The 13,703-nt window shown below is 44.9% G+C and overlaps 2 protein-coding genes across 2 annotated transcripts in view; one reads left to right on the top strand and one right to left on the bottom strand.

Annotated features, from left to right (window-relative positions):
* Window positions 1-1,462: 1,462 nt before the first annotated feature.
* Window positions 1,463-8,110, top strand: UCMA (upper zone of growth plate and cartilage matrix associated). Its single transcript, XM_068986754.1, has 5 exons — window positions 1,463-1,517; window positions 1,814-1,879; window positions 1,985-2,077; window positions 4,636-4,734; window positions 8,013-8,110. Exons 1-5 carry the CDS (start codon window positions 1,463-1,465, stop codon window positions 8,108-8,110), a joined length of 411 nt encoding a protein of 136 aa, XP_068842855.1.
* Window positions 8,111-12,337: 4,227 nt separating this feature from the next.
* MCM10 (minichromosome maintenance 10 replication initiation factor) overlaps window positions 12,338-13,703 on the bottom strand; it is a 32,567-nt gene continuing 31,201 nt past the window's right edge. The window contains exon 20 of the mRNA XM_068987427.1: window positions 12,338-12,546. The gene's annotated coding sequence lies outside the window, so the exon portion shown is untranslated. The remainder of the gene's footprint in view (window positions 12,547-13,703) is intronic.

Below are 13,703 nucleotides of genomic sequence, written 5' to 3'. Positions count from 1 at the left end.
GGCTGTCTGAAAGGACTTCCTAGGGCTTGAGATTTCTCCCTAAGCCCTTCTGTGTGACCAATGAATGCACAGCATCTGATCTTGGGTGGAAAGTACTTAGGACACGTAGGGCAGATTTACTAAAAGCTGGTGAGTGTGTGACTAGCACAGGTGCCTGGCTTAGAGTAGGTGTTTGGTAAATGTTCATGGTTGACATGAATGAAACTAGAAAAGCAGCAAGAAGAACTAGGGTATCAAGGATGTCAGACGTATTTCACACACATTTTCTCACCTACAAGTCCCATCAACATTGCTGTCTTGTGGCCCTTCCCTCCTTTAAGTGACAACCATTTTACCTGACAGATAAAGATTTGCTGGTATGTTTTCATGGGCATTGCTCCTCTTGGAGTGATCATGCAGAGCCCACCTGCGCCTGGTTAAATAGGCCAGCCAGTGTTGAAGGGGAGCCCTCTGTGTGCTCCCAGCCATGGAGAAAACAATTCATTTATTTTGTTTGCTCTGTCTTGGCTATTTTTTTTGCTATTAACATTCTTTTCCTGCCAATGGTCCAAGTGGGATGTCACTACACATGTCTAATGAAATGGGAGCTTCGTGTGGGTGGGTCTAGTGATGGTCACTGTTAGGACAATTCAAACCAATATCCAAAGGTGACTCTTTGGATAGTTCAGAATAAATGACAGTGTTAAGAACAATGCTCCTAAGAGACTGGAGGCTGATGGCCTCAGAGGGCTTGGATTCCATCAGCATTCCCAGTTCTGGGAATGTACTTCCTCCCCTACACAGGGTGTGCCTTTGAGAAGTCCACCCACATTGCGCTCCCTGACTCCTCTGTGGAAGGCTGACTGCCTCTCTTCTTTGAAGTCTTGAGAGTGGTCTGTGCTTCTCTTAAAAGTCAGCATCAGCTGGGGACATGTTAAGCTGGGTGCCATCAGGACAGCCCACATGTCCATGTGAGCGTCACCATGAGGGGGGTCTTTCAGTCTTTATGGTCCCTCTTAGCCTGACAGCTGAATCAAGTCCCCCCACTGAGGCTCCCTCCCTCCCTCCCTCCTGCATACTTCAGCCTCCAGGACTAGTCCCCACCTCCTCTGAAGCAGATGCCAAGGGCCTTTGAAACTTGCCCCTTGGTCTTTGGAATCCTGACTCGGAGGCTAGGCGTTCCAGCAGCAACTCTTAGGGTACAGATCTTGGAAAGGCCACTTCAGAACTGTCCCGGCTGGGGCCCCAATGACAAGCTCTGCTTCTGTGAGGTTTGCAAGGTGCCAAAAACATCTCCAGTGCTCTGGCAGGAGCAGCCAATGGAAGCCACTGCTGGGACCCCTCCCACACCCCCTCGGTGGCATCCCTGCCTCTCTCTCTCCCTCCCTCCTGGCCTGCCTGACACAGAAGTGAGGAGCCGGCAGCCTCAGGGTCTGTAGAATCCTCTCTTTGGTCCCCGGGCAGAGCCTCAGCCTTTCCAAAGATGGCCTGGAGACAGCTGCTTCTGACCTGTCTCTCAGCCGTTGCACTCCTGTCCAGTGAGTATGGGGAGGTTCCAGGAGGGACCTGGTGTCAGGTGAGGCAGCTTAGGTGGCCCACGTAAAGAGGGTGCCTGTTGTTAAGAAGGCTGTATTTGTGTGTGCATGTGTAACACAATGCAGCACAGAGAAAACAGCTTGTCTGACAGTTTCCTGGGGAGACTGACTGCGGCTGGTACTTGTGTCTGGGGCTCCAGGGCAAGTCATAGGGCCTGGGAAGGACCATCCTGGCTTGTCTCGGGGTGAGGACTTCCCTTGGGGTGCTGCAGCCTTCATGCTGTGCTCTCGTCCCACAGTGCTGCGAGAGGGGGCTGCCGTGTCGGTGGGCCTGAGGCAGGTGGCAGGACAAGAGGCACAGGAAGGTGAGTACCGGGGCCACCCAAGGCGGCAGGGTGGATGGGCTGGCTCCTGATGTAGCCTTGGTGAGCCTGTGCCGGGTGTGACTGGCCTCTCTCCTCGGGTTTCAGACGTGGAAGAGATTTTCATGCAGGAATCAGACGCCTTGAATTTCCTCAAGAAGCGCAGCAAGCGGTCCCCCAGATTCCAGGACGAGGTCAATGGTAAGACGCTGTGGCCTGCCTTCTGCTCTTGCTCCTTCTTGTTCCTTCTCTCTCCCAGTCAGCTGGGCTGTGGGGATGGCCGGGGACGGAGGGCTCAACCCAGGTCTTCGGGTGTCAAAGTAACTGTGGCTCTGAGTCAGGAAGTTATACCACATTTTTTTGACTGTAGGTCAGTCTTGATTGGCTATGCTGTGAGGGTAAGGAACAAAGAGGGACAGGGCCACATGACTGCACTGAAGTCGATGAACTGCCCCTCAATTTCTGAAAGTTAAAAATGTTAAGAGGGAGACCTTCCCTGGTGGTTCAGTGGTTGTTAGGATTTTGCACTTTCACTGCAGAGGGCACAGGTCAATCCGCAGTTGGGGAACTAAGATTCCATATGCACGTGGAGCAGCCAAGAGAAAGTTACGGGGGAAATCTATGTTCTGATGGAGTGCGGACCCTGCAGCTCAGTGTGTGCTTTCTGAATAATTTGTGGTGTACCTTTATAGGCAAGAGAGCAGCACTGCAGGCAGGAAGAGGCACGTGGGACAGGGAACTGGAAATGTGGGCTTGGTGACAGCTTTGCTGCTAAGTGGCCTTGACCACTTCCTCTCACTGTGCCCAAGTTTCCTTCTTTATAAGCCCCTTATTTAAAGAGTGGTGTTCAGCCAGCGGTGTTTTTAAATCTTCACTTCTAATGCAGTTGGGAGACTTTGGAGCTTGGAAGAATGTCTCCTCAGCCTAAAGTAGGCCTTGGTGTCTACTTGCCTGCCTGTAACGACCTGGCAACGGGACCTGCCAACCCATGAAGGCATTTGAGTTTTCTGTCCTTGAACTAGATTCTTCCAAGGACTCGGCTCTGACAGTCACTGAGTCCAAGGCTTGATTTGTCACTTCTGTGTGTGTCTGAATAAACTCTTTGTGCCTCTCAGCATACTCAGCAAGGTAACTCGCTCAGTGAAAATAACACGACTGTTTTCAGATGGGCAAGAAGTGAGATGAAAATGTTTAGAGATAAAATTAGCTTTCATTTTTTAATTGGAAAAGTACAATCCACACTGGGAATATCTCCAGGCCTCACACAATTTGGGATTTAAAGATTAGCAAATGTCAAGAAACACTGAAAAGACTGTGATGGAGCTTGGGCCATTCTTGATGGAAATGAGAGAAGCAACCTTCTGGCAGACTCCCAGTGTGGAATGGGCATGAATTTAGGAGGCGAATAGTTTCCATCCTTTAAGGGGATTCAGAACGATGCGCATGATTAAGCCAGAGGTCTGTCACCCGGGTTGGAAGCTCAGGGTTTCAGGCATTGTTCAAAACAACCTGAACACCTAGGATGCACCTGAGTTCATCTGCTGTCACCCAGTCAGCTCTGGCGCTGGGCAGGAGAACAATGCCCACTTATGTCTCAGGTTCAGTAAAGGAAGGCGACACTTTGATAAATGAACTTGGAAGCAGAAAACAGGCATCTCCTATCTCTAAGCTTCTGGGTAAAGATGCAGGTTACTTTATGGTGAAAGGAACTAATCAGAGGAAAGGCATGTTCCTGAGGAGGGATGTATTCTAGGTACACAGTACATGGTATAAAAACAGTATCTAGCATCTTGTCTTATTCACTGCCGAGTCAGAGGTCCAATTTGTGGCTCTTAGTTTCAAGATACTTCTTTTGATGAGACTTTCATTGGAAAGATCCATAGGCAGGAAGGCCATGTGTGGGGAGGGAGAGCTGGCCCTCAGAACGCCTCACACAAGTATGGTGTGATTCCCTCACGTCACAGTGGGGACACTGAGGTGCTGTTGAAAGAATTTCCTCCAGACAATCACAGTTCTCACACTGAAGAGGGCAATGTAAAGATGATTACACCATCTTCAGGCCCTGTGGTGATTTCTATCACAGCAGCCACAATGTTGAGGGCAATTTATTTTCTTATCTTTTTCCTTAAGCGGACTACGGACTTCTTAGACAGAGAGATAGATAGGATCTTTCTTACTTGCTTTTTTAATCCCAGTGCTTAGCATATATTCTGGCCATGACAGATGCTCAAAGTTGCAGAATGGATATGCAAGTGTTAGTGTCAAGTTGGATTATTCCCTCAGGGAATTCATTTCTATCATCTGAGAAAGAATTCCTAGCTTCTAAGAGAACCAGCAAGCTTGGCTACATCACTCATTTTATAACTGGAGCTAAATGGCTTCTTGAGAAGGAAACGGCAACCCACTCCAGTATTCTTGCCTGGAGAATCCCATGGACAAAGGAGCCTGGCAGGCTAGTCTATGGGGTCGCAAGAGTCAGAAACGACTGAGCAACTAAGCACACACACACAAACGGCTTCACTTTTTGGGGTCAGTCCTGTTAAGACACAAAACGAGGTGGTTGGCTGGGATGCTCTCCCAGGTCCCTCAGGTTTTAAACTCTATGTCAGTGGTGAACCACTGCGGTGAGGCCCCGCATTTAGCCCCTTACAAACAGCCTCATCTGCACCTGAATTTCTTATGCAGAATGACTGGTGTACCCCTCAATGCATGTGGCTGCCCCTACTCTTTGGGGCAACTCTCACCTTCCCCTCCCTCAGTGGAGAACAGGCAGAAGCTGCGGGCAGATGAGCTGCGGAGAGAGTATCATGAAGAACAGAGGAACGAGTTTGAGAACTTTGTGGAGGAGCAAAACAACGGTAAGAGCTCATCAGCCGGTGACTTTTGGGAATTGGAAGTTTGTGGGAAAATCATGTGATCTGTCTATACTTTTCCTTAAATTTTATTTATTTATGTCTCAAGTTTTAATTAGAGGAGGGAGATAAGAGCAGCTCTACTTTCAATTCGTATCTTTGGGAGTCTCAAAAAAAAAAAAAAAAAAGGGAGAAAGTCACAAAAGTAGCTATGGAACCTGAGAAGGCATGGAAAAGGTCAGAACACGTAGGCTACCACTGGTTGGGGACTGTGGGGCTGGGGAGTTTTCAGTTGATAGTATTTTCTCCTCCTACTTGGGTGTGTTCTGTCTCAGTACCTACACTTGTGCCTTTGTTCCCAGAACTGGGTTGGGAGGATTTCAAACTCACTTTCAAGTGGTTTGGATTTACATCAGCGTCATGGCTCTAGAACTGCCCATCCTGGAAAACCTAGGACTTCCATTTCCCTAGTCACCATTATCAGCGTTTGGTGACTGGTGGAAGCAAACCCGACAAATGAACTCAGTTCTGTACCCTCCCCGTTCCAACCTGAACATCTACAGCCCTCAGGATAGCTCCCCTCACTCATAGCATTGGGCCCCTGCTAGTTCCTACGTGGGTTGCAAACCCATCCAGTTGCTACAAGTGTCTTGTTTGGAAAGCCTTGGCCTTTGGCTGTGTGTCTCTCACCAAGGAGTCTGCAACACCTTATCCCCACCCTCTGCTCCTGGGAGATGGCTCCAGCCTCCCCTTGGGAAAGCTGGTTTCAACAGGGCCTCTGGGTGTGGGCATGGGTGGACAGACACTCTACTATCGAACCACAGCCTCCCACACTGAGGGGATTCGACTTTGTATTTATTGACTACTTTCACGTGTCACTCATGGCCAAAAATCCACAGAACATGTTCAGGGTTCAGAACAGGCAGGCCAACATGTGTGTTTATTACTTTTTTGGTCTTTCTTGAAACTTCAAGATTGAAATGCTTCTGAGTAAGTTTCTGGATGCAGGTGAGAGTAGGCATTAAAACCCCAGTTAAGGTAACCTTTGTTAGAGAAAGTGTGATTTCATTTCTGAAGTCACCAACCTCCTCACTTGCTTGCTCTGGTGCATTTGAGAGGTGAGGTGCCCTTAGGGCATCTCTTAGTGGAAAGGACACAATCACCAGGTCCCAGAGGGCTGCAGGCCACACCCACTGTCTTGCAGGTGACACTTGCCTGAGCTTTGCAGACAGGTGTTGGGCAGGATCCTGGCAAATCGATTGTCCCAGAAAAAGCTAAGACTGTTGTAACTCAGAGGCAAATATTTCTGTTACAGATTTGTTTAACTTGGTGGACAGCTTGCGGCAGACAAGGCATTTAAAAAATGAGAATGTGGCCTCTAAAATTCTTTCAGTGTTTTTTTAAAAACTCACAGTATTAATAACAGCATTTTATTTTGTGCATTTTTAAATGTTTCAGGTCGAAATCCCTAGCACCTGGATGGAAAATGTTCACTGTTTTCCTTCCACAATGAATCATGGTGAGGGGTGAGGCACCTGAGGGATGCCAGGTCCTCCAGCAAAGCTAGAGGAGACTGAGGCTTAGGCCTCAGGTGCTGCCCACAGATGGAAAGGCTGCAGGACACAGGCCTTCGGGGAATGTAGCAACAGCAGCTATTGTCATCGATTGAGCACTTGTCCTGCCAGACTCTGTACTGAACTACATAATCCTTATGGCCAATTCTCAGGTCTTACAATTTCCAGTTTCAAAAACACAGTCTTTGAAAGAATACGTGAATGTCCAAGGTGAGATAGGTAATAAGGAATTTAAATGCAGGTGTTTGCCAGCAAAGCCCATGTTTTTGTAAACAAAGGATGACCAAATGCAACACAGAGCTTGCTGTTATCTTCTATTAACTTCCTATCCTCCCAACATTTTTCCCAAATACTCAAAAAAAAATTGTGGTAAAATATACAGAATATTAAATTTGCCACCTTCACTTATTTTTTTAAGTGTACAATTCAGTGGCGTTTAGTACATTCACAACCACCATCATTATTTATTTCCAAAACACTTTTATGACCTCAAATTTTGCACCCATTATGCATTAATTCCCCTATCCCCACAGTCTCTGGAAACCTCTAATATATTCTCTGTCCATACACATTTGTCTATACCATATACTTCACAGAAGACAAATCACACAATATCTATCTGTCTTTTTGTGTCTGGTGTGTTTCACCTAGCATGTTTCAAGGTTCATTCATGTTATAGCAGATATTAAAACCTCATTCCTTTTCATGGCTGAATACACACAGACATATCTAGACATTACAGTCTATCTTCTCACATTTCATCTTTTCATCTATTCCCACATGGTAATTCTGTTTGAGGATGCTTTTTAAACACTGATAGCCTTGGGATGTCTGCTCGTGGTTCAGTGGTACCTAACAGTGGCTAACAAGGACAGGGAAGTTCATGCAGTCGCAAAGAGTTGGACACAACTTACCAACTGAACAACAGTGGCTAACAGGCAGTCCTGAACTGACACCAGGAGCCTAATCCTATAGCTTCAAAAATGCGTTATTTGGATTCTTTATCAGTTGAGCCACAACGGAAGCCCTATTCAGAAACACATCTCATCAAAGACAGAAAAATTAAGATTTCTTACTCATTAAAAAACCCCTTCTGTTCTTTCTAGCTTTTTACTATGAAACATTTCAAAAATATGGAAAAATATGTATTAGAACAAACCCTCATATTACCATCACCCAGAATCAGCAATTATCAAGATTTTCCTGCACTTGCTTGGTCCAGCCCTTTCCCCAATTAGCTGTAACAATGTAACTTTATTTTTAAAGCTAAGAAACAGAGGGAAAATCTCACTCACAATCCCATCACTTGAAATTGACAGTGATTTCCTTCCATGAGTTTTTCAACAGTATGCCTTTGCAATCTATTTTTCTGCCGCTGTGATTTTGTATTGTCTTAGTTGGTGAGTCTCCGGGCCAGTTTTTGCAAGCAGCTATCTCATCTTTGCTGGCTGAGCAGGAACGTGCATTGAACGGAATGTAGGATCCTGGTTTCTGCTCTCCTGGCAACTAGCTCTAGGCCAGATCTGTAAAAGGGAGGCTTTAGATTTGGCATCCTTTTAGGCCCTTCCAGCTGGGACATTCTGTCATCCATGTACACAGGCACAATGGTTCATGTCACTGGGGCAGAGTGGATACTTTGGGGGGACTTGATGGCTGTGCCCAGATCCGAGCCCTCCATCCTCACATAAGGACTTCATCTCTTGTTCCCAGAACAGGAAGAGAGAAGCCGGAAGGCCATCGAGCAGTGGCGCCTATGGCATTACGACGGCCTATACCCATCCTATCTCTACAACCGCCACCACTTCTGACCTCTGTTTGAGGGACACAGAAGATGGAGCCTGAGACACCCGCTCACCCCCGGTATTCGGGCACCTCTCCCGCACACAAACAGGCCCCTTCACAAGGCCTCAGTCGCCTAGGGCCTTCTGTTCTCATGGATGCAAACACCCAGGCTTGTGCTTCTTGGAGGATGATTTTCTGAGGTGAGCAAAGGCCTGTGGGGCCTCCTGGTATCTCTCCTAGAGGTTCCCTGTTGCTTCACCATCGCTCCCACACTGAGACTCCTGGTCCACAGAAAGATGAGAAATCACAGTAGAGAGAAGATTGTGTACCTGCTTACAGCTTATGAATAAAAACTCTGAGTCAACACTGTACTGTCTTCTTGAATCTCATGCTGAGCGGCGCCAACTTGTCCCTCCCAAATGACAGTGGGGCTCACACAGACTTAGGTGTCAGGAAGCTTGGACTCGGGAGCATGTCTCACTATTTCATCAGCCTGTCTCAGTAGTTATGTGACTGAAAGGGACCTGTAAATGCAACTGTTTGGGTAAAAACCATTCTCTGAGCCCAGGTGCTTCTCACGTCTCTAAAGTCTTAAGGTTCAATGGTGGTTTCTTAATGGTATCAATCAAAAGCCAGGGTTACAGTGTGGCCAGCTATAACCAAGAGTAGCCAGCAGATAAGGTTCAGTTTTAGTATCATCTTCTTTCTCTTCATAGTATTAGTTTACTAGAGCTTCCGTAACAATGTGCCAGAAACTGGGAGACTTAAAAACAATGAACATTTATTCTCTCACAGTTCTGGAAGCTGGGAGTCTGAAATCAAGGTGTTGGCAGGGCCACACCCCCTCCAAAGGCTCCAGGGGAGGTCCTCCCTTGCCTCTTCTAATTTCTGGGGGCTCCGTTGTTCCCTGGCTTGCGGCAGCACTGCTCCAGTCACTCCTTGCACCATCATGTGGCCTTTACTCCTCATGTCTCCACACACTCCTCCCCGTGTCTCTCTTCTCTTGTTGTAAGGACACCAGTCATTAAGGGCCCACTCTGCTACCTCAATAACTTAATTACATCTGTAAAGACCCTATTTCAAAATAAGGTCAATATTCACAGGTCTCAGGGGTTAGGTTTCTGTATATCTTTTCCTGGGAAACAACTCAGCCCATAACAGTGCCCTCTCTTGTTCCAAGGGCTCTGCCTTCCTGTCAGACTAAGCACTAGGTTACTTCCAGCCTTGCTCCCAAATGTCTTCAGGGATTCCATACTAAGAATGCAGAAAACTCAAGAACAATGTTAAGTGGGCACCTCTGTGGGATCAGAGGATCATCTTTCTTCTCAAAAATGAAGAAAAAGCACCCACTCAGGCCTTCTCCCAGTCCCCTCCCCTGGGTCTTCTGCTTCCCCCTTGCCTTGGGTCCCTGGCTGGTTAGTTCAGCCTACTTTCGAAGCAGGTTTCCAGGAAAACTCAGCAGTGGCCACAGGACTGGAAAAGGTCAGTTTTCATTCCAATTCCAAAGAAAGGAAATGCCAAAGAATGCTCAAACTACTACACAATTGCACTCATCTCACATGCTAGTAAAGTAATGCTCAAAATTCTCCAAGCTAGGCTTCAGCAATACATGAACCATGAACTCCCTGATGCTCAAGCTGGTTTTAGAAAAGGCAGAGGAACCAGAGATCAAATTGCTAACATCTGCTAGATCATGGAAAAAGCAGAATTCCAGAAAAACATCTATTTCTGCTTTATTGACTATGCGGATCACAATCAACTGTGGAAAATTCTGAAAGAGATGCGAATACCAGAGCACCTGACCTGCCTCCTGAGAAATCTGTATGCAGGTCAGGAAGCAACAGTTAGAACTGGACATGGAACAGACTGGTTCCAAACAGGAAAAGGAGTACGTCAAGGATGTATATTGTCACCCTGCTTATTTAACTTATATGCAGAGTACATCGTGAGAAACGCTGGGCTGGAAGAAACACAAGCTGGAATCAAGATTGCCATCAATAACCTCAGATATGCAGATGACACCACCCTTATGGCAGAAAGTGAAGAACTAAAAAGCCTCTTGATGAAAGTGAAAGAAGAGAGTGAAAAAGTTGGCTTAAAGCTCAACATTCAGAAAACTAAGATCATGGCATCTGGTCCCATCACTTCATTGGAAATAGATGGGGAAACAGTGGCTGACTTTATTTTTCTGGGCTCCAAAATCACTGCAGATGGTGATTGCAGCCATGAAATTAAAAGATGCTTATTCCTTGGAAGGAAAGTTATGACCAACCTAGACAGCATATTACAAAGCAGAGACATTACTTTGCCAACAAAGGTACATCTAGTCAAGGCTATGGTTTTTCCAGTAGTCATGTATGGATGTGAGAGTTGGGCTGTGAAGAAAGCTGAGCACCGAAGAATTGATGCTTTTGAACTGTGGTGTTGGAGAAGACTCTTGAGAGTCCCTTGGACTGCAAGGAGATCCAACCAGCCCATTCTGAAGGAGATCAGTCCTGGGATTTCTTTGGAAGGAATGATGCTAAAGCTGAAGCTCCAGTACTTTGGCCACCTCATGAGAAGAGTTGACTCATTGGAAAAGACTCTGATGCTGGGAGGGATTGGGGGCAGGAGGAGAAGGGGACAACAGAGGATGAGATGGCTGGATGGCATCACGGACTCGATGGACGTAAGTCTGAGTGAATTCCGTGAGATGGTGATGGACAGGGAGGCCTGGTGTGCTGCGATTCATGGGGTTGCAAAGAGTTGGACACGACTGAGCGACTGAACTGAACTGAACTGAAGAGAAACAAAAATATATCCACAGAAAGACTTATATCTGAATATTGTTATTTATTCATAACAGCCCCAAATTAGAAACAATTCAACCCAAATTATCTATCAATAGGTGAATAATGACATATAGTAACATAATAAATGACATAAGTGACATATCCCTACTATATTAAACAATAAATAAATGAACTATGGACACAGGCAACAACATGGCTTTATTTCAAAATATGCAAAGTGTAAGAGTATGCTCTGTTTTGCCTCCATTTATATGAAACTCTAGGAAACACAGATCTAAATAGCTCAGTGATGGATGTGACCAGGGCATGTGGCCTGACTGGCAAGTGGCAAAGGCAACATTTTGGGGTAATGGCAATGCCCTCTATCTTGCCTTTGGTGGTGGTTATGTGGGTGAATAAATTCGCCAACATTTACCAAATGATATACTTAATATGTGTGCTCTTTGCTGTGTGAAATTTAGCTCTTAATAAAGTTGACTTAAAAAAATACCAATAGTGAAGTCTCTGCTCACTATTGTCTGCTCAAGCAACATTATCACAGACTTAGTTGCAATCTGTTTCAAATCACTTAATTTTCTAATCTGCAAAATGAGAACAATTCTGGTCTGCCCCTGTTTTGGGAAATATTATACAGTTGTTTCTCATTATTTGTGGATTCTGTGTTTTTCCAAAATCACCTAATAACTAAATTTTACTTCTAATTCCAAAAACAGTACCTGTGGTGTTTTTTTGTGGTCACTACGGACACGCACATGTGCAGACTAACAAGAAACTTGAGTTGCTCCTAGCTGAGGTCAAAGCAACATTTTTGCTAATTTCAGCTCTGATACTGTAAAAAGGTGTCCTTTTCGTGCCATGTTTGTCACACTGTTGTGCTTTTTTGAGGTGCTTTTGATGTTGAAAATGGCTCCCAAGCGGAGCGCTGAAGTGCGATCTAATGTTCCTGAGGGTAAAAAAGATGGGATGCATGGATCATCCAGAGAAAATGCATGTGCTGAGATCAGCTTCATTTGGTCAGGAGTCACAGGGCTGTTGACTGTGAGTTCCATGTTAATGAATAGACAATATATATATTAAATAAGGTTTCTTTAAACAAACGTATATAATATAAAGTTATTTATTGAGCCAGTAAAGAAAACGTGATGAGAGGCTCACGGAAACCTAACCTGTATTTCCTCTCGGAGCAGTGACTGTGTATCTGCTAGCTCAGTTGGTCACTTTATGAAACAATTACTATGAATAACAAAAACCCACTGTATATATATTTCTAGTCTTTCTTTCCTTTCTCAGTGAAATGGCTTTGAGTTTTCACCACCTCAATTACCGCTGTCTTGCTTTTCTCCAAAACGCAAGTCAATTTTATTGGCTATGTGGTCTGACTGTGTAGGACATGGCAGGTCTCTTCTCCACTTGATCTGGAGAGTTCAGCTGTGGTAATATTCTTGGCTCTCTTTAATTTTCAAAACTTCCACAGCTTTTTCACAAACTACTGTCAAGCTATGCCCACTGATTTCTTCCACCTTTTGTACCTGTTATTTTCTTTAGATACTTGGTTCTTTCTTTCCTCAATACTGACAAATATAGAATTTCATTTTTGGAGCCCATCATCCTTCTTGTGAGTGGTGCTGTTTCCAAATCTCTCCCTGCGGCATCCGAAGTGTCTGCTTTACCTGTAAGAGCAGAGGCTGAGATGGGCTGCTATCAGTGACAACTTGGGCAAACAGATTTACACTCCTGAATTTAAAAAATTAATGTTGTCAGACACATTTAGTCTCTTATAAACATCTAGCTTTACTTCTATCATCAACTTTTACACAAAAACTCAACTCATGCAATCGCTCTCTGTCAACGTTCCTATACATCAATTTGTAATGTTTTTAAAAGTTGAAAACTGGAAAATTTTAAAAGCTGAAATTCAATGTTTTCAGTTCTCTTTGGAGACAATTCCATAATCCTCATTCAGAAGCTTCTTATTTGCTATTCTGGATCATTGTTACCTAAATTAGTTCAGTTTTCCTTCTGTTGTTCGGAAAAGGAAAGTAGTTTAACAAAACTCAAGAGAAAGATAATTTTCTTTAAAAAGCCACTTATTTCCTCTAAACAAAAAAAGGCACAGGGAGTTCTCTGTGGCCTACTGTTAGAGGATTCTGGGCTTTCATTGTTGTGGCGTGGATTCAATCCCTGATCAGACCACTAAGATCTTTCAAACTGTGCAGCATGCCCAAAACAAACAAAATAAACCCTCCTCCCCAGAAAAGGCATTAAAAAAAAAAAATCTATTGTGAAGATCAGAATATTGTGATCAACCATGGAGGACATGACCATTTTTGTGTGCTTAGACCACCATCTGCTTACTCTCTTCTGATCATACAATAAGCCCTACACTGCTATTAATACACACTGGTAAAGAAGTAGGATTGAAGACTGGCCTTGTGATGAACCATACTTTTAATATACATGAGTATGTGCCCCCCCGGCCCACCTACCCCTCTCATCCCTGAATATTCTAACAAAACACACACAAACAGCATCCCCTGGTGGAAGCACCCCAAAACCTATAGTAAGTGAGAAGTAACTCGATTATATTTTTAATTATTCAAAATTTAAAAGTCAAATTTAAAAACAGGGGCATCTACATTCAGCTCATCCATCCATCTTTATAGAATGTTACTGCACAACATATACAGAAGTGAATCTGAACTCTCACAACACCCTTGGTTCAAACAAGAACATGTTTCTTATTCAGGGAGGGGTCTTCAAAGAGCAACCTGCAGCTCAGTGTCCAGGTGGCTGCTCAGGTGTGACCTACTTCAGACCTATAGCTGTT

This window comes from Capricornis sumatraensis, chromosome 15 (assembly GCF_032405125.1).
Source record: "Capricornis sumatraensis isolate serow.1 chromosome 15, serow.2, whole genome shotgun sequence".
In the NCBI taxonomy this organism is placed as follows: domain Eukaryota; kingdom Metazoa; phylum Chordata; class Mammalia; order Artiodactyla; family Bovidae; genus Capricornis; species Capricornis sumatraensis.
Note: the sequence above shows the minus strand (reverse complement) of the source record. Positions and strands in the feature narration are given on the sequence as shown.

Coding starts and splice junctions, on each gene's coding strand:
- UCMA (XM_068986754.1), top strand. CDS start 1,463: ATGGCCTGGAGACAGCTGCTTCTGACCTGTCTCTCAGCCGTTGCACTC. Junction 1,880..1,984: donor AGGACAAGAGGCACAGGAAG/GTGAGTACCGGG, acceptor CTCGGGTTTCAG/ACGTGGAAGAGATTTTCATG. Junction 4,735..8,012: donor TGTGGAGGAGCAAAACAACG/GTAAGAGCTCAT, acceptor TCTTGTTCCCAG/AACAGGAAGAGAGAAGCCGG.